General features: G+C 37.6%; 1 protein-coding gene and 2 long non-coding RNA genes across 3 annotated transcripts; 1 reads left to right on the forward strand and 2 right to left on the reverse strand.

Annotated features, from left to right (window-relative positions):
• The first annotated feature begins 666 nt into the window (after nt 1-666).
• LOC137582997 (uncharacterized) lies at nt 667-1,324 on the forward strand. Its single transcript, XR_011033342.1, has 2 exons — nt 667-777; nt 835-1,324. It is a non-coding gene; the product is annotated as an uncharacterized lncRNA (long non-coding RNA).
• A 3,578-nt stretch (nt 1,325-4,902) lies between these two features.
• LOC137582400 (ankyrin repeat and sterile alpha motif domain-containing protein 1B) lies at nt 4,903-12,749 on the reverse strand. Its single transcript, XM_068296927.1, is given in 11 exon segments — nt 4,903-5,556; nt 5,614-5,745; nt 5,804-5,962; nt 6,020-6,200; nt 6,268-6,588; nt 6,623-6,873; nt 6,940-7,981; nt 8,044-8,284; nt 8,345-9,115; nt 9,178-10,108; nt 12,441-12,749. Coding segments are annotated over 10 exon segments (4,140 nt in total). The 5' UTR covers nt 10,076-10,108; nt 12,441-12,749; the 3' UTR covers nt 4,903-5,412.
• Nucleotides 12,750-16,396: 3,647 nt separating this feature from the next.
• Nucleotides 16,397-17,020, reverse strand: LOC137583087 (uncharacterized). The gene is made up of 3 exons (XR_011033355.1): nt 16,911-17,020; nt 16,752-16,851; nt 16,397-16,686 (listed from the first exon to the last, which is right to left on the reverse strand). It is a non-coding gene; the product is annotated as an uncharacterized lncRNA (long non-coding RNA).
• Nucleotides 17,021-21,451: the final 4,431 nt, after the last annotated feature.

Below are 21,451 nucleotides of genomic sequence, written 5' to 3' on the forward strand. Positions count from 1 at the left end.
ACCACAAAAACCATTAGCCATTAAATAATAAGCTTATCAAACTTTTCCCCTAAAACATTTGTCACTTTCATTTGTGTTTCATTGGCATGGCTACTATATATATTGGAGTGGTTTGATCCAAATTCTTCAGTTAGCTTTCTGAATTAAACATGCGTTTCCTAGTGGCTTCCATTGTTATCCTTTTCTTCATTATGCTATTGACTTTAATACAAGGTCAATTGGATCTGGAAGAAGAAATTTACAAAAAGAAGGAATATCAAATTCGTAAAAGTAAGTAAACTAAAAGAAAATGTGAATTTTAATTTGAGATAATTTTGTTTTGTTGTTTTTTAGATATTTGCTTTAAAAAACCCGTATATGGCAAATGCAGTGGACAACGCAAAATGTGGTATTTCAATGCCTATAGTAATCGTTGCGAAACCTTCATCTATTCCAATTGTGCTGGCAATCGGAATCGTTTCTTTACCAAACCTCAGTGTGCCGAGTACTGCATGGTCTTTAACTTAACGAAACCTCTGCCTGCATTGTCGGGCTAGTGGAAATCAGGCTGTATAAATGCCATAACTGCGATTAGTCATTCAGGGAAAAACATATGTCCATCTAATTTAATATCTATTCCCAGTAATAAAAATGAGTCTGACCAGCTGAAATTTATATTAGTCTACTTTTTGCATTTGCCCCAAACACATTCAGCTTTCAGAATGAGGTTTATTCTCTCGATTATTACACTTTTGTCCTTAATTTTGTATGCAACCCAGTCGCGTGATTTGACAACAAGTAGGTGAGATTTAATCCTGGATCTACTAATCTTCTTCACAGAGCATTTTTTTCCAGAGATATGCTCATCTCGTCCAGCTTATGGCAATTGTCAGGGGAAACGTCAAATGTGGTTTTTCAATATTTATCGCAAGCGTTGTGAGAAATTCACTTACTCCAATTGCGGGGGCAATCGGAATCGTTTCTTTAAGGAGCAAGACTGTATGAAGTTCTGCACCAAGAAGGCAGGTCCTGTGGCAGAGAAATCCAAATTAATTCGTCCTTATATATAAAGTGATAAGCGAATAAACAATGAGTGAAAGTGAATTGTGATGGTTGATTGATTATCAAACTGATATTGAAATAAAAAAAAAAATAGAAAAACACATTTACTAAGACTTAATGCTGCGTAATTTATTATATAAAATATTAAAAATTTGAATAATTTTTGGTTTTTTAAAAACTATAACCTTTTTAGATTACACATACTACAGTGCTTGGCAAAAAGTTTGATACATGAAACATTTTCCACAGTGCTAATAAACAGTTTTAATGTATTAATTACTTATTTGAGTTGGCTATTCTTTGGGTTTGTAAACATAACGTTAACTAATTTGAGATACAAAGCCCCGAATATGGAAATATACCTTCTTGAACTCTCAGAAAAAGTTGTAAGACTATGAAAACTACCACAAATTGTTTATTTATCCTCAGAATTCAATTTGGAAACAATTGAAAATAAGAATTTAGTATTCATGTCTTTTGGTCCTCTAACTTGGCACAATTTTTCATTATAAATTAATTCTAAAGCATTATTTTTCTTAAACTACAAAAGAATCTAAATTGTATTCTCCGTCGAATAAGGTATTTTTGATCAAAATCGTATTACTATAAGGCATTTTATGACCTCTCTGATTTTTGTTGATGCAAAATCGTGCAGAGTGGATAAAAGGGACAATGACCAGGTACTCCGTACCTACCAACAGGAAAGGTAAGCAAAGGCAGATCCTGCAAAATTCTTTTATAATATTTTGCTTTTAATTCATTCATTTATATTCATTTTTTCAAGCCCAAATCTTTAGAGGATAAATTCATCCAACCATTTTAACTGTAAAAAATGAAAGCTAGAATAAAAGTCACAGCTAAACTGTCTAGCTAGTATTTAATGCCATAAAGTTTAAATTCAAATTTGCTATGGAGAAAATTATAAATATCTGTCAGAGGCATCACACAAATGTCTCTGATGACTGCGTTTTAAATTGATTGTGTTTGCCCCACCCTACCTCTCCAAAGGGAGGGGCAATGGTCTAGATTGGTTGTTGGTGTACTAAAGTGTGCTCTGCACCTGTTTCATGCAATTTGTTGGCATGTGACGGTTTTTTGGTACAAATTGAACAGGCTCTCAGCATTGGCTGTAGTAGCTGGTTAGTTGCAGAGCTTTTAGTGTCTGCGGTCATTGAACAAATGATTGTGCACAATTTCATTGTTAAGCTTACAACTACACACACACACATACACCCACTCATACAGACATAATATATACTGTATGTGTAGTAGGCAAACATTTAGCTGCTTGCTCACATTTGGAACAGGTTAACAGCATTAAGAAATGCGCTTGGTCTCTTTTGTTCAAATGAAAGCTCGCCAAAATACGTAGAAAAGAGCGTTCGTTTTTGTTGTTTTCTCTGTTTTTATTGCCCCGTTAGAGCATAAATCAGCTGGAAAATGTGCAAAGTTTACAGGTTGTGTTCGCTTGCAATGGCAAATGGCGAAATCAAAGAATAAAGTCACGCAATTTCAATTACAAATAAACGCATCAGAGACATGGCAATGCAATGCCAGACAAAGATGAGAATGGCGACTATTCATATGTACACAGATATCTGAGCAGCAGCAGGAGCAGGAGCAGCAACAGCCATAATAATAATAATAGTAATAATAATAATAATGAAATTGTGATAAGCTGCGCGCCACAAATTGCACGCGAGTCAGAGACATAGAGACAATAATTTAAACCGTTAACCACAACTGGCTGGCATCATCAGACAAAGCAGTCCGCCTAGAGATGGGTCCAAATCAACCGGAAATGATATGCCATTCGAGTGCGAAATAATTCACTAACATTAGATTACATATAAAGATTTTCACTAGAGATATTAAGGGGGGAAAAAACAGATTAGGATAGCCCCTCAGATCCTTGAGGGGCAAATTGTGAGCAAAAACCTTCCCCAAAAAGAAAATATTTCCTATGAAACTAGTCAAATTTCAATATCAATGAACGATTTTCAATCTAAGTGCTCCATTTCTCACGCCATGTGTAGAATTCATCCAAATAGAAGTAAATTTAACTAAATCTAAGGAGCAACATGTCGTATGAGTAATATAAATAAGGAAAATGAGAGTAAGGCTCTATTTTTTTTCGCAATATTAGAGACTAGTTGCCTTTCGTGTCACGTATCCATCACTTTCTAAAGACTTTGACTATGACTATGACGATGATGATGATGATAGCCAATGGTCAGCGGGTTGACTACGGCATATCGTCGCTCAAAACGATGCGTCGTCATTCTGGCTGGCTTGACTCATGGCTAAAGCGGCAAATATTGAGATGGTATTGAACGAGTGTGCCTGTGTGTGTAGATTTGACGCATGGTCAACTTGCTGCCGGCAACATTAGTGAGTTTGGTGTTTTGGCCACATTGCCAATTAATATTCGCATGATCAAATGTTTAACGCATTTAGCCTTATAAAAAAGGAGAAAGAAATAAGTTGAGAGTGGTGGAAAAAAAATATAAACCAACAAGAAATCTCTGTCTTGGCTAAAACCGGCTCACATAAAACGCTTGCTGGCTTTTGGTCTTCTCTGGCTTAGTGTGTGTGTGTGTCTGTGTGTAACTGATCTCTCCCAAGTTGGCCGCCTAGTCTTAGGCTTGTTGTGGGAAAGTCCAACTTAATTGACATCCCAGAGGCGTTTAAATGGTGGCCTGACCCCAAGCAAATAAGGTAACTTATAACTTCATTTAATTATGTATTTATTTAGTATTTTTGTATTATTTATTTTTTGTATTATTCATTTATTTTTTTCTTGTTGTTTTCTCATGCTTCCAATTTTTCACAATTATTTGGGTTTAACTTTTATCTAGGTTTATAGATTTTTTTTGCTTGGTTTATGTATATAGATTGTATTTGAAATTTCATCGGCTATGGTATCTATGTATGTGTATATATATATATCTATATAGTTTTATTCAAAATCGATTTAGTAATTTATAAACTTTGGAATTGTCTAGAGAAAAATGTTGGGATGATTTTAATTGATTTTTTATTTTTGTTGTATTTTATGTAGATCCATAGTTAAATAGGGGAATTTGGGGGGGATCGAGGGGGTATGGATAGGTACTTATGAAAATGATTTTGTTGTACCATAAGCAGGCTAACATTTAAAGCATTTTGCATACATCGATAGATTGAAATTTTCTTATAAATATTATACATTTGAATTAAAAAATAAGCTAGAAAAAAATGGAAATAATAAACAATTTTTAACTAAAAACAAATGATAATTGTATAACAACTTTAAGGCCTGGCCTTAAACTAAAACATTTTTCAATCAATAGACTAGTTAAAAATTAATTGTACAAATTTTCGTTTTCTTTTGTAAACACATTTGAAGAAACATAAAGAATTCTCATCGTTCTCATTCGTATATTATTATTATTATTTTGTAAGCACAAATTGCTTATAACTCGATGCTTTTGTTTTATTATTTGATTTGATTTCGTTTGCTTTGTAATATTTAAAATTAAAATTATATAACAACACGCATTAGATATCATAATATAAATTATGTATATATTTTAGAGTTAGTTTTGTATATATATATATATATATATTTAGCCAATTCAGTTATAAATTGTTGTGGGATATGATTTTAGCATTTCTTTTGTATATACTCTATATATTTTTTATTATATAGCTTTCAACATCAATAAAATTATTTATGGGCCAATATTGGTATCTTTAAATTTGATTTGTTTTTCCATCGTCTGCTAAAATTTGCTAAAACATTTTGTGTTTTTAATATTCTCATTAAATATGTAAATGCAATTCTATTTTTTTTATTATTGATAAAAAATTCAAATGCCTTTTAAATGATATAGCATATACATATGGCTGTATATATGTATGTATGTATAATTATGTATAATCAATGAAACTTATTTATGGCAAAATGAAAATTGTGCTTTTTCCCAACTCTTGGAAGTATATTTTAGCTTTAGACCAAAAAAAAAAAAGGAATTCATTTTCTATATAAATATAATTATATTTATTTAGTTTTAAGTGCGTTTCATTTCAAAAATTGTGCCTTCTGTGAAAAGTCTTTTTGTTCTATTTTGTTTGTTTGTTTCTTTTGTTTCTGTCTATTTGTTTTTTGGCCATACAAAAAAACCGTCTGTATAAAAAAGTCAAATGCTCAAAGACTAGATTCTTGAGTTTTGTTTAAACTACTTACAACTTGAACAATGCCCCGTAATTGGTTAGGCAAAATAGTTTAGCGCATAGGCTGCGACTGCGATTATGATTCGATCTGGATGTGGTCAAAGTCTGGGTTCTTGTTAACGATGTTTGGGCCGCGACTGTGGCCCCATCTTGGCTCTATTTGCCACCACAAAATTCACCCTGAAGCATGCCATTGTCGAGGATAAGCGCTGGCGTTGTGGCAATTCCATCGCGCAGCGCCAATTGATAGGCAACCTCGAAAGCCTGTCCCAGAGTTAGGATTATCTCGCTGGCCAGATCCTAAAATGAAATTGCAATGAATTTTCGGTTTTAAAGAGCTCTGTGGAATCCACTTACCGTGCTCTCCACTTTGAAAACATGACAATAATGCAAATCTTGCTCCTTGGTGATGTAGGCAAAGTGACGTAGATCCTCTGAATCCTGGCAGGCGCAATTTATATTTTGAATCTCATGTTCACATATAATTTTCTACAAAGAAAATTTCAGGTATTTTAAAGGCCATTTAAGCCAGGGAATGATAACTCACTTTGCTGATCACATCGATGAATTCAACGCCACGATGGCATATGGCCAGCGAGAGGGGAGCCCCAGGTTTTTGACTTTCCTCCGAGGTTTTGAGTTTTTGTATTGATTTCTTTGTGGACTCTGTGCCACGCAATTCTTTCACAACCGTTGAGCCGAGATACTTCAAAATAGATGTAACACGTTAGAATCAGCTAATATGAATGGGATGAAAACTTACCTGGACCTCGTATTTAATGTGCTCATTGAGCAGTGTTTGGGCCGAATGGCGCCATTCGGTGGTGCGTAAGTTGGCAGGCAAACCCAATAGGAGATCAGAGGGTGCCCGTATATGAAGTGGTTGAGTTGAGTTGACGGGTTTTTGTAGTGAGGATGGTGCAGTTGGTGGCTGTGGTGCAGGACTGCAATAACCGAAATAATTATTTATATAAAGAACATTTTAGCACTTGCTTTCTGCCGATTTCTTACCGATTTTTGCGATAACCCGTAATGGAATTTCGATGATGCACCGCATTGCCAGAGGTTTTTGCACTTGGTTTATCGTTATCCCTGTTATTGCCATTGGCATTATTGGTGTTGCCATTGCCGTTCGTTGTCATTTGATTGGTTTCGTTGTTCTCGCCCAGGGGCGTCTTCAGGGACTTTGATTCACAGTCACGCATTTGTCTCATAAAGGCCAGAGATTGTAGTATACGTCTTCGGTGGCCCAACTTATTGATCTCCAGCACCGTTTGCAGTTCCACATCCCAGACATCGGAAACACTTTCAATGCTATTGTACAGATGTTTGCTAAAGATCGAAGAGAATTTTAGATATTTTAAGCTTTAGTTAGTTTCGGGAGAAACTTACTTGAAAAAATTCCAAATATTCAGGCAAAGCAATGCTATTGAGCCATTGCTGTAGGGTGGCCACACCAACTTGATGTTTATTCTCCTGCTGTGTCCTGCTGTGTGGTGCCTGAACTTGTGGCTGAAATTCGGCTGGAGGTAAGGTCTGGACGAACCGTTGCAGTTTGGGAGCATCACGCTCTGGAATGTGTAGCAGGGGAATGTCTGGTTCCTCAAACACATTGTTCTGAAATAATTTCAATTATTCTCCTGATCGTTTATCATGTTTTTTCGTTTGGTTTTCTTAACTTACCATAAATTTATAGTTATCATAGCCATTCTCGAAGAGCATACGCTCGAGATGCAGCAATCCAGCCTGACGCAGACGAATTGCCAATTCCTTGCGCTCTGGCGGCACTTCCATATCCTCGAAATCCAATTCAATATCATGTGTGGGTGTTATGTTGGTATTGAGAATGCCACTGCCAAAGTTCTCAATAATTTCGGATATCTTTTTACGTGCCTCTTCCGCATTGAAGGGACTAAGCAGATTCAAATTGGAATTGCGGCCACCCGAATGGGCACTGCCAGCAGGTGATTTGGCCGGCGACTTGGCTGGAGAACGGCCAGCCGATTTGGCAGGCGATGATGATTTCGAAGTGGAAGACTTGCGAGGAGTTGCATCTTGTATCTGTGGATTACCATTGGCCTCGGCAGTGATCTCAACAGGTGGTTGTGTTGGCTGCAGCTGCTGCTGCAGTTGTTGGGTGGGTGTTGTTGGTGATAGTTTGCTGAATTTTCTTTCTGGTATCATTGGCTTAATAGGAATTGGAGGACGCGCACGTCCAGGTTGTGGTTGTTTCACTAGCTCCGCAATTTCCCTGTCATTCTTTGGCTGCACTGAGGCGCCTTTGAGTAAGCCAGCAAATGGAACATCGCTGACAAACTCCTCAACATAATCCGTTGAATGAGACAAACTGTGGTCGGAGCACAGGGATATGCTTGAGCTAAGCGAACCAGATGATGGAGCCGGACAACGGGGCACAACGGTCACTGTGTCATCGTAATCATACCCAGGCGTACTTAGTGTGGGCAATAGTTTCGATGGCGATGATCCCGTCTCGATCATCAGCTGTTGGGCCGCCTGTAGCTGCAGGAGGGCTGAATGTCTTTTGTACTCCTGACTTAGAGGACGAATTGTCTCATGGATCGTTCGCTCTGCCTGACTAGAACTGGGCGGCGGATGATCTGGTGTGGGCGGCTGCTTATAATGTGTGGGACTGCTAGGAATTTGCTGTTTGGCATCGCAGTTCTCATCGCCATCGCCATTGGATTTCTCCACCACACTAGACGAGCTATAACAAAAAGGAAAATTGAATAAAATTCATTCCAAAATTTGTATTTATTTTCTACTAACCCACTGTTACGATTGCGTTTCAGTTTTCGATTTGGATTATACGATTTGAGTGCGGCATTCTCACAGGATTTGAGTAGCTCCTTGGAGAGTTTTGTGGTTGTGGTGTTGCGTGGTGCTGGAATAGGTCTTTTCATTGAATTTGTGGCATTTGAAGTGGGGGCTGGCGATTCGCCACTGGAATTTGGCACACTTGTCTCACTATTCAAGTCCGAGCTGCTGCACTGACGATCCAGCATATCATCTAATGGATTGGCAGAGATTGTAAGGAACACGTGATTGAGAATTTTGAGTGGCTACTTACTGCTAGAACTAAGGCTTATGCCACCCACTGTGGCGGATCGAGTACTCTGTCTGGCACTGGCATAGAGACGATCACTACGTTGCCTCTCCCTCAGTTGAGTCTCATCGAAGCTCATGCCACCCACACTGCCGTGACTCTGATGCGAATAGGGACTGTCCGTGGATGATGGTGGACGACGTAAGATCGCTTGACCACCGTGTCCATGACTCTGACTCTGACTAGAGGGTGAACTGTAGCTAAATTGCTGCCCAGAACCGGCATGAGTGGGCGACACAGCTAGATTGCGACGCGGAGGTTTCTTTGGTGGACCAGCCGGAGCAAAAGTGCTCATGTGCAGGTGTTGTCCTCCCGGGGCGCCAGTAGAACAACGAGATCTGGGCGACACAGAAGCTGGCTCGAAACTGCTCAATGAAGATGAAGGACTGACACCGCCACCCATGGGATCACTCTGACCATGTAGCGGCGAATGGGCATTGAGATCGTGGTAGATTCTATCATCAGTGGGCTGAAGGGCACTATCCAGGGATTTGCCACCATTGAAGTGTCCACCATTGCCCGCCGATAGACGCTGTTTGCTATAGCCAGATTGCTGCATTGAGTGCGAGTGATTGAGCAAATGATTGTTGGAATTGAAGTGATAATGATTGGTATGATGCTGCTGCTGAGATTGATTGTATTTGCTGCTTTGGCTACGCCCCGAGGCAGGGCCTGGCATGTGTTGCCTATAGATGACCTCATCGCCCTCATCGGTATCCATTTGATTGCGAAAGTCTGGAAAACAAAAAATTCTCTTAACTCTTGCTAATATTGGCTGAAATATTACTCATACGCACTATTGATCACAGCCACAATATGTTTGGTCACATGCGGTGGAAACTCTCTCAATATGTCCAATGCAGTGCGTCCCTCATTGTCCGTTGCGGATAAATCAATGCCGGCCCTTAAAAGAGTACGCACCACATTCTCCTTGCCACACAGAGCTGCCTCATGGAGGGCTGTTCCCGAGGGTGTTAATAGATTGACACTGACTCCAGCCGATAAGAGAACTTCGACCACACTCTGATGGCCATTCCGGCTGGCCAAATGCAGACAAGTATGCGGAAAAATGTTGCGTACGGGCGACGATGACAATGGCGATGAAGACGATGGTGTACCAGGTCCCGATCCACTCTCCACTGCAGCTGGACTGAGATGGGCAATCAGCTTGGGCTGTGACCGTATTAGCATTTGTACTGCCTGCAGGCGACCATACTGGGCAGCCAAGTCCAAGGGGGTCTCTCCCCGAGAGTTGCGCATACCAGGATTGGCATCGTGGGCCAGCAGCAGGGCCAATGCTCCTGTGTGTCCATGCTGGGCGGCACAATGCAGAGGTGTTTCCTGCTCAATGGTCTGTAAATTAGCATTCGCCGGACGATACGGATGCGTTAGCAGTAACCTAACAATCTCTGTCTCGCCGGCCCATGCGGCCAGATGCAGTGGAGAAGAACCTCTTGAGTCGGGTAGATTGGGAGATGCCTCGTGAGCCAAAAGCAAACGCACTATATCCTCGTGCCCATTCAGACAGGCATGATGCAGGGCCGAATAGCCGCCACTATCCTGAACATTCACACCAGTTCCACGACGCAAACTGGCCAAAGGACCTGCCCGTTTGGCCTTCTGTGTCAAGACCTTTTCAATGTGACTGATATTACCATTTCGTGCTGCCTCCAGGAACTCCTGATCCTTGCCCATGACGTCGTACTGTGTTGTATAATGTCTGAATACCTAAGTGGAAAGAAGGGCGATAAAGGGAAAAGGTCGGAATTTAATGGAGTTTGTATTTTTTTTCTCTTGTCATAATTTTAATCGCTTTTGCCTTGAGTTGATTCGCTGCAAATGAATTATGAGTGTCAAGTGGGCTTCATTAAAACGCCTTTGGCTTTCACTGACAAAGGGGGGTGGGCCTTTTTTCGCTCTTCTTCTTTCAGCTCTAATGACTTTTCGCCAGCTTTTCATTTCAGTAAGAACACCCATCAACATCCCTTTACCCAACCATCCTATGCCACTCTGCCACAGACATCAGAATCGACTTGTAGGCAGCTGACATTAAAAAAAAAATTGCACAATGAGACACCCTGGATGAAGAGGCCAGACCATAAAAGGTTGGGAAATGGGTGGCTGGGTGGTTGGTGGGTTGCTTTACTCCTGATGAAGTGCTTTTCACGCGTTAAAGTATCTTTGATATGTACGTGACGTTTTCGACTGAGTAAGTTATATATATATACGTAAGTACAATGGCAAGGATAACCGCAGATTGCAATAATTTCTTTATCCACTTATATTTTTAGAATTAGAATTTAGAATTGGACTTAATTTTGTTATACATACTCGAGGTCAGTTTGAAATTGAAAGTTTTTAGAATTTTTTGCAGTGAGCAATGTTAATAAACTAAGCTTACGATTTGGTTTCTAATATAAAGTTTTCAAATGGGTTGTAAAATAATATAATAAAAACAAAATTAACATTAAAATCAAGCTACTTTTATGTTCAGTATTTATTATTTTTATATGTTAAGTGAGCTCGAGACTTAAACAAGTGCATTGAGGTCTTGAAGCGGATATGATTTATGGAATATTTTTATCGTACTTCACACCGACATGTAAGAAAATAGACTTATGAATCATCTTGTCTATGACTTAATAAATAAAAACTTTGTCTTTTTAACTTTAAGAATATCTATAAACAGTCTTTAAAACTCATTTTACTGTAATATTTCTTCAAGTTTTTTAAACCTTTTCGAAATTCTATTTATATCTCAAGCTTGTTTTGCAGGTTTATATTAGAATTTATATATTTTCTTCTTAATAATAATTATACCAAAATTGCTTTGAGTTTTTGGAACTTTACAATATAATTTTTGACTATTTTCATGAAAAACATTTTAAAGTTTCTTTTAATTTGTTAAAAACTGTCTGTAAATTGGTTTTTGTCTATTATTTTGAATGAAAATTTCAGAAATTATCCCATGGTCCTGTCGTTTAGGGATATCACATGTTATGTGGCGCCTAAAAGCTTGCTATCCTGTCACTTTTGTCTTCAATGAGATAAATACAACACAACTGCAACAGATAATCACCTGCTTAAATACACGCGCTCTCTCACAAATACACTGATAAACACACACAGACACATACACACTGCTTTATTTATCAGACTACTATAAAATTCAGCCAAAGGTAGGTTAGGCATGTCCTTTTTAACGTAAAGGAGAGTCCACAACTAGACCTTATTGTAAGAGCAAATCACTGAGGGAGAGAAACGAGAGCGAGAGCGAGAGAGTGCGCTTGCTCTGCTAAATGCCGCGCCCACCACCAAACTGGGCTCACTGCCTCTGCATATATACTCTATACTGGCATGCTCCAAAGTATCCTTTACTGCCTGCAGTAAACTCTACTACTCCCCTGCCCAAACCCTTACATTTACTACAACATTTTTTTTCTTCTTTTTGCCAACACACAAGTCTGAGGCGTGTCGTGGATGTATGTAGATATATGCATGAGAAGAGGAAGGTAGGGCTTAACTTGGCTATCCATTTGGACTTCAATACAAAAGGACATAACGGGAAATTGAGGGACATTATAAACAGAGTTGAGTTGTCAGTTGTTGGACAACGACAACAACAGCAGCAACAATAATGTCAATTGGCTACTTGTGGTATTTATATTATTTTTGCATTTATAAGTATATAGTTGCCACATAATTGGGTCAAAGGATATTGACCCGAGGCCACTGGCATAGAGCCAGACTTCCTACTTTACAAAGCAAGAGGGACGAAGGGACGGTGTGGTGTGTGGGGGCTAGAGGAGTGAGGCTTAATGCGTAGGAAAATTGTCATTTAATTTTCCAGACAGCTTGACGTTTTCATATTTCCGGATACAGAACAAATTTCAACACACACACACAGACACACACAATTTCTTATTGGCATTTTCATATAGTAAATTTAAAAGGCGTGTACTGCCATATACACACATCGTACACACACACACACACACACATACGCCACTCAATCAGATACATTTTCAGCTTCAAGACAAAAACAATTTGGTTTTCGTACCTTTTTGTGTGCGTTTAGATTTATTTGGGAATGTTTATATATACATATGTATGTATATATAAGTAGATATATGTATGATGACTATATAGATAGATAGATAGACATAAACTTTTCACTTCCGTTCGTTTTCTACAGTTTTCACGTCTTGTTTAATTTAATAAATTTCATTTCATTCATTCACTTTGAGCTGCCTCGGTCACACAACATTTCCATTTGAATTATTATTATTTTTTTCTTGTTGTATTTTGTGGTTGATGGCAAAACTGCGACGACGACGACGACAACTGCGTTACAACCGTTGGCGACGACTCCAAATCCGACTCTGGGTATATGGTCTCTGGGATTTGTGGATGCCGTAAGAATTTCTGTTCCGTCCGCTCTCCCGCTCTTCCGTTCATCCGCCTATTCGGCTCTCTATGCGCCGTGCACTTTGGGCTCTGTGTTATTGCAGTGTATAGTATCTGGTGGGAACCCAATGAAAGTTTCTTTTTCGATACAATGCTCGACGCTTTCACTTGATGATTTTGTGCGGGCGAAAGAGCAAAGGGACAGAAAGAGAGAGAGAGACAGACAAAGAGAGAGACAAGAGAGTCAAGTGTTGGGAATGAAACGTTGTTGTTTGTGTTTATATAGACGATAATAATGCTTTTGTTTACATATTTTGATGTGCGAAACTGACAGATTCAGAGCGACTTCAATTCGAGACAGAGAGAGAGAAAGAGAGAAAGAAAGATTGAGAGAATTTGAAAATAGAAAGAGAATCATTTCTGTTAAAAATAGTTGCACCTAGTTTATGTTATGTATTTAGCTGCTGTCACTGACCAAGAATGCATCAGGCAAAGGGAACGCCTTGTTTACGTTTTTGTTGTTTTAATATAGAAATGTATCTTACAGATAAAAGTTTTTCACAACATTTGCATGGAATTCAATAAGAACTAACAATTGCATATAAGTCAACAAAAAGGTCTGAGAGTTCATTGAAGCTAGCATGTCGAAATCATATAACATTTTTATGATTCTAACCATTTATTGATATATTTCGTGATATAAAGACATACAAACCGTTTAGCTTGATATACATACATATGTCGAGCTATATATGTATATATTGACTAATGTTCAACAAAATAAATCTTAAAAATAAATTTGAAATATTACTTACTATTATTTATCACAAATAATCGCTTGTGTTCAGAAAATGAACATAAATTTTAAAATAAATATAGTAAATTTCCCTTAGTTTTATCTCAGTTCTCATTCAATTCTTGTTTGAATATTCTGAAAAATTCTTAAAAAGAAAAGCTTTCTATATTTACGCACAGACAAATTCTTTTAAGACATCAAAATATTAAACGAAAATAAATGTCTTAGTCCACAAATACTTTAATTTGAAAAATGCTTTTCCTATATGTATATACATATATAGAAGACATAAATATACCTGTTGAAGCTACATATTATTTAAAACTGTCAAATCAAATTAAAAAACTTAGCTGACACTAAAGAAATTTACATTAAAGATCCATGTTAAGCCGATAAGTGCAATGATATAGTCTAATCAGCTGGCTTTATTCAGTGTAAATCAATCTCAATGAGTAATGCAAATAATTGTCTTTTGTTTTTTTTTGCTTTATATAGTATTTCGATATTATCAGAGAGAAAGAGAAGTCTCAAGTCTCTTAACATTTTACACATGCGTAAAGAAGAGAAAAGAGAAATTTCGAAAGCTTTCTTATCAGAAGCTTTTCTCGCTGTGCTTTAGAGCGCAAACAGCTGTTCACTGATAACAGCTAGTGTGGTATTTAACCCTTAGTTTGACCCTCTAAATGCCTCTCGAGCCGTGTGAGCAGATGTTGTTGTTCAGTGACATGGACATGAATTATGACTCTACATGACTGGCAACGTGACTCACTTGTAAGACTGTTTTGGTTTGACCACCGCTTGCATTGTGGGCGGACACATGCGGCGTTGTTGTGGCATGCCACAGAGTACACACAGACACACAGACACACACACACATGGAGCACTACAAATAAATAAACATAGCGAAACAGACAGACGACCAACACCTACGACCCACCACATGAGTTTTCATACTCAATTGCCGCAAATGCCACAAAAATGTGTAATTGACTTGAAAATGCGCCAAAGCAAATCAATCTGAATCTGTATCCGTTGTTCGCTGTCCATACGTACGACCTCAAGTGCAGCGCGTGAACTCATTCTCATTCCTCTCTGGGGTTCGTTGGCTGTGGTGTGATTGATGAATGTTGCATATTTTGGACTACGTTTGTCTTATTGTACTTTGCTGTTGTTGCTGTTGCTGCTTTTTGGCCAACTCCATTGTGTGGCATTAATGAGACACTGGCCATTTGTTTGCCATTTTGGCCGACAATGAAAATGAAACTGCGGTTAGCGTTCCCCCAACAAATTGCCCTGCAACACTCCAAACAAAACCCATTGTTAGTGATGTACACGTGAGTGAGCCAGTTTTTGGCTTATTTCTTTTGGGATTTTCCTCTTTTACAACTCTTGACCATCAAAAGTGATGAATCTCCATCTTAGGCCTAGATATCTATAACAACATCTTTGACTCTCGTATAGTTGGCTCGTGACTTTTCAACTCTCTTAATAATCATCTCTAATTTCTGACTGCAATTTGCATGCTCAACTTTTAGTTGAAACCATAAAATTTTATAGAAATTGTAACACATTGCTTGTGTCGGCAATTAGAGGCACATTATGTGGGTTCATTTATTTATTTTTGTTTCGATTTCGATATTTACTAACTACACAGATACAAATACATGTATCGATCTATGTATGTACATACAAGGTACATACATACATATGTATCAATGATATGATATGACTTGGGGATCTAAAGACAAGCCAACAAGTCAAGACACTAGCGGAACTGTTTATTACCATAAATAATTGTCAACGCTGGAGTAAAAAGTCAACTGATATACAGTCATAGCCCAGGCCCATTCCCAGGTATAGATTTCAGCTTGAAAGCCATTTGAGGCAAAGCCGCCGCCGCCGCCGTCGACGACGGCGCACCCTGACGTCATTTTTTTTGGTGGGTGCAGCCAGGCAGCAGCCACAAGTTATGGTATTGCCCTGCATTGCTTATAATAAAGTCATTAGAATGTACATACAACAATATTGCCACCCCTTCCTCCCTCACCGACCCTCCCCATCATCGTTATGGTTGTTACTATTATATTTTTCTTAAAATATTTTTGTTTCTTACGGGCGTTAATAGTTTAGTTCCGCTGAATCGTATGAGCGAGGCGTTGGGTTAATACACAGACCATTTCCGCATAGAACACACGAGTTCCTAATGTAAATTTGTGTGTGTAAACATTTACAGGTGAGTGATTTAAGTGCAGAAGATATAAATTTCTTTATTACTTACTTGCAAACTAAACAGAACAAATTTTTAACTTCCCTTTGATGGTTGGAAGTTATAAGGCTTTTAATTAGCAAAATTAGTTAGTTCCAAATTGTCATTAAGTATTATAAGTGTTAAATTCTAGATCAATAATAATCATTGAATGAAAATAAGAATCACAAAATGCCTGAACCGAGACTTACTTGGACACCTCACATCCCAGATAAGAGGAAAATACTGGACTGAAGATTGAAGAAGTATCGCTTGCTGGTGGGACGCATATCAACCCCAAGGCTTAGCCTTAAAACTCTGATATATAAGAACATATTTAGGCCAATTTCGACCCATCTGTGGCACTGCTAGTATGTCCTGCAGATTAATAATGAGAGATGATAACCTGTTAACAACCTGAGACACCCATGGGTAGAGGATAAGATTGCTTGGCTGACAAGAGCGCACCTGGACTGAGTAAATAAGCACCATGGCCAGGATCTACCACATAGCCAGGACTAACCTACATACCCGAACTCCGCCAATTTCCCCAATTCTGTATTCGTCATAAAATGTTATATGTCTCTTTATATACATATATCAAGTTTTGAATATGATATTCTACTGATTGTCAACCCTTGGACCCTAATGGTCAACTCAATTATAAGTGGATATTAAGTATGTTCTGGATAAGTTTCAATTTCCATTGTGGGATTCACATCATAATAATCTTCGGTTGTACTTGTACTAGAATAATCATAATTGGGTACAGTGCCTTCATCTTCCTGGTCATCATATCGACAACGTCTACGACATTCGTTTTCAGTTTGAAATCGATTCGCATTACCGCCACAGCCGCTAATTAAAAGTTGGTAAAGTTAAAGATAAAAGGATAAAACTGACTTATGTATGTTTATACCTACCTATAGAAAAATAATATGCAACGATTTGATCTATAATCATAGCCAAATGCTTGAAATCTGCCCCTGCAAATGCCATAAGAAGGAACAAATAAGCAAAGCTCTGTAATGGCAAAACTAATTTAGTTATTATGTTTAGTTAGATTTTTCCATTAGGTTTACCATTTTTGATAATATAATCTCCCACGTAGTCAATATGAACGGTTTCGTTTACACTCCAAAGAGAGGAGATTAACAAAATAGTCCAAAGTGGCCGCATCCCAATCGATTTCAGTGACTGACTCTATTGACCAAGTTTACTTGTTTATATACTCAAGGTTTAGGGAAAACCCAAAGTAATTTGAGAGCAAATGAAAATCACAAGTTTTGATTTGCCTATCAACAGATTTACAGAAGCATGGCATGACAACGAAACTAATTGAAAATCTTCAATTAATTATGAACATCTAATGAGTGATTGACAAGTATATACTTTTTTCTTCAAGTGTAGCGGTATTTGACTTTATTTTGATTATGAGAAGCTAATTTCGTTCTCACAGAACGTCAAAGGAAAATGATGATGCGCATTTGACATTGACGTTAGCGCTGTGGATGTTTTGCCGTCGCCCTGATTGAAGGCATTGAAAGATTGAGTGCCCAGTCAGTGTCAGGTCTCTGGGTCTGGGTATCCAGTTGGAGTTTTAAGTCACTTGTTACAGACAAAATGTTGCTAACGATGTGCCAGAGCCAACAAACAAAAAAAAATAAAACAAAGTCGGGATCTGGGTCTTGGTTTTGCTTTTAGTCTTTGTACTTCGACTGGGTCGACTGGGTCTCGTGTCATTGTCGCACGACTCACGACGACGCGACGTCGGTGATAAATAATCATCAGTCCAGGTTCGAATGGTTGGTTGGTTGGTTGGCTACTCTCGCAGAGCAAGTGCCTTGCCAGCCCCCTGGTTATGTGTTTCTAATTAAGCTTTGGCAATTGCACGTACTTGGTAATTGCATAAAGGGTAACGGCATTTATCTATCTTTTCTATTCCTCTTTGCTATCCCTGTGACTGCTGTCTCCGTTTGTCCGGCCAAGCCTCATTGGCCATCGATGGGCATGGATATGGGTGCATCGGTGCATTATCGCCAATCGTTTTTAGTTGTTTTGTTTGGCCAGCTTCCTTTTTCTGGACGGGCGGCAGCAGCAGTGATATCAGAAGTTCGGCAATGACATTTCAATGCATTTATGATGTTTATCTTTTGGGAGACCAGTTAGTAGCCAAAAGACCATGCCATGCCAATTGTCAAGTATTTTCTTTCCCTGCACTGATTTAGATAAATTGCGCACGTTTTCGAAAAGGCAGGGCTAACTTTTATCAAAACAACTTCATCAACAACAACTCATTGATCTTTTTTTGGTCAGACTAGAACTCCAGCTTAAGTCTTGCTGCTTAATTGGCCTAAAATGTGATGGCCAAATGATATGCCTCATAAGCATAGTTTTTTTTTCTCTCTACATTCATTTTTCCATAACATATTTAATTAGAATCCCTACAAAAGAATACCGAACCAGCTGCAATTGTCGTACAAATTTAACCAAAACCCATAACTCATTGTTGGCCTTTGATTTATTTTTGTTTATTAGCATACAATTAGAGCAAATGCTTGCCTCGCAATTTATGAAATATTTATAAATAATTTTTGCATAATGCAAATATCAGTTACAACAATAACCATGTAAACACAGGGCTGGACTTCACATAAAAAAGTTTAGTAGATTGATCGTGCCTTGAAAGGAACTTTTAAAATGTACATCAATTATACAGGAAGGAGGTAAGATATTTGAAAGGACAGCATATGTTTAGATTACTAGTTAGAACTCCAGAATTTCTTCAACAAAGTCTGATGTTATTATTATTATTATATGTATAGGATATAGTTGTAAACTATCAACCTAACTAAATTTTACAAGCATTCGCCTTTGGCTTAGGCGAAAACTACATCCATACACTAGCCTGGGATTTGAAACAAAGTGACCTTCGTTGTTCAGTTTCCCAAATGACTGAGTCACTTAGACGACTCCTCTCTGACGATAAAACGACCGATTTGTTTGGAATTAGAGTATATTTAAGGAACTGCCTAAACCTTTAGCTCTTAAGTGCAATTTTCTCAAAACCATTTTTTTGAAATCTATTCTCATAGTTTGGCGATAAATACTGAATATATTTCCTTGATTTGTTTTACTATACTACATAACTTTTGGTTGTTTTTGGCAACCTTTTTTATTGATATCAAAACTTTTTCTTATCCGGCTTAAGAATTGATATTCTAACAACAAAAAGCAGTTTTTGTTTCATTGTTTTTTGTTGCTTAGTTTTTCTTTTTCAAATAAACAATAATCTTGTTTCATTTAGTCAGAAATCAATATATATTTAGAATTGGCCACGACAAATACAGGCTATTGGCTATCTAGTTTCATAAGGTTCATTTATCTAAACGGTTTTAAAATTTCCTGTAAAATTCTTCTTATAAAAGGCAAGATTTGGGGTGAAAGCGAGTCCTTAAAGTTATCTGATAATTAGAGAATAAAAGATCTGTTTTTCAAGACATGGGGAATATGTTTCTCTTGAGGCTTAAAAACTTTCAATTGCTAGTTAGCTCTTACTCCATTTTATATAATAGACAAAGGATGGAAAGGATTCAATGGAAATTAAGGTAAAACATTGCCTTTCCCACCTTTAAAGTAGAAAAAACTGATCAAGCGCCAAATTAGTTGAGAAAATTTTGAATTTTCGCCTACATATAAAATTTTGTTAAGCAAAAAAGATCTTGGCCTAGTAAAAATATGAAATTCCATATTCTAAATTTCTAAAAAATATAAATTGATGCGATGGAATGCAATCTCAGATAACTATTATGAGGAGAATCTACTAGAGGAATAAATGGTCATACTTTTTGAGTGAAACTACAAAAACTATTTAAAACTAATTCATAAACAATAATTTTCTAGAATATCTTTGTCCACTCCTGTTCGTTTTGGCTGTAGGAAAACTATAAACAACTTTGTATGAAGCCTTTAAAAAAAAGTTTTTTTTGGTGTTTTGTTTTGTGTGTGTCTGTGTGTGTTTTGTGTTGTTGTTTTGTTTTGGGAAAGTTTTGCTTTAAGCACAAAGTTTACTGCTACAAAGCGGACATTTGGTGACCGTTAAATGCCATTAACCAGACGATGGCCATGGCAGTGGCATTCATTGTTGCCGCTGCTGTTGCCGCTGCCTCTTTGCCAAAGCTAAGGAGCAGCAATAAGTAGAAAATGAAGCAGGTGCGCAATTGTCAATTTTCCTAGCTAAGTGAGTGAGATAGATATACATAGATAGAAAGAGAGAAGAAACAACAGAAGAAAAACAATCAAAGTGTAGAAGAAAAAACACCGATCCTGAAATGCTCTACTAACCAAACTTGTGACAATAATTTCAAATGGGAAAACTTGGCAAACTAGATCATGGCTTTAAGTTTCCCAATACTTTCTCTTTTCATAGAGTAGTAAAGATTCTTGATTAGATGTAACCAAATAATCAATAAGATTTTGTTTGTTCATATCCAGCGGCATCAATTCTTTTAGTGTATTTCTTACAATCTTTAGTTTATTATTTTTTGTATAGTTTTTTCTTTGCTTATTTCTTTGCCTCTTTTATCAGTTGCATATCGGTTTGACATAGACATAGTAAGTAGCTTTTGTTGCCTGGTTTACTTGCTGTTTGCTGTGTGTCGGCCTGGCTGTGATTATTATGATTGTCCAGTCAAGCATGGAGGATGCCGATGTCGATGTGGATATCGAATGCCGATGCTGCTGGCCAACAGAAACTCCAATACTATTGTCATGATTTATGGCCTTTTTTCTTAGAGAAAGAGATGGAAAGAGAGCTATTTGGCGGCGGCGCTTGTTCTTAAGTATATATGTACCTGGATATCTTTATATATTTCTATATATTTGAGTTTGTATGTATTTATATCTCTTTTATTTCGTATGCAATAATAACTATAATTTGCTTGATTTATGATTTGGTTTCTGTGACATCAATTTGGCATGCACATGCACCCCATTGACATTGTTGTTATGGCCAAAAAGTATTTGAATGCCAAAAGTGTGCCCCGCAGGTGATGGAGATTGTATGAGAATGGTCAACTGGCTACAACTAATTGAATATATCTACTTGTCAATTGGTCTATAGCAGTAATTAATAGAGAGTTGAAAAAGACCTCTCAATATTTGCCATGAACTTGCTTCAACTTCTGTGAAACACTTTTCAGTCTCGACTCTTAAGATCCTTAGTTTTAAGTTTCCTTATTTCTTTAACCTAATTAAACCGTTTGCCCATAAAATAGAAACTTTAATGATTTCCCATGAGAGCTCTCAGCTTAATGAAAACTTCTTAACACACTTATTGAAGTTAACGATTTGATCATATTATTTATGGCTTAATTAGTTTTAGCTTCCTGAATAATGTCAGAGTGCCTAAGCTGACATAAGGCCTAACAATCTTCCTAATTATGGGCAAAATTCTTTTAATTTCTACACATTAAAAGAAAATACAAACTTTCGCATACACACACACACACACACACACGCTCAGATCTCTACGTCAACATGGCAAAAAGATAAATACAGTATACGCCATAAACATATCAAATATAATTGCGTATGTCGGCTTGACTTGAGAAGCTGTCTCTCT

This window comes from Drosophila tropicalis, unplaced genomic scaffold (assembly GCF_018151085.1).
Source record: "Drosophila tropicalis isolate 14030-0801.00 unplaced genomic scaffold, ASM1815108v1 contig_859, whole genome shotgun sequence".
Classification (NCBI taxonomy): Eukaryota; Metazoa; Arthropoda; class Insecta; order Diptera; family Drosophilidae; genus Drosophila; species Drosophila tropicalis.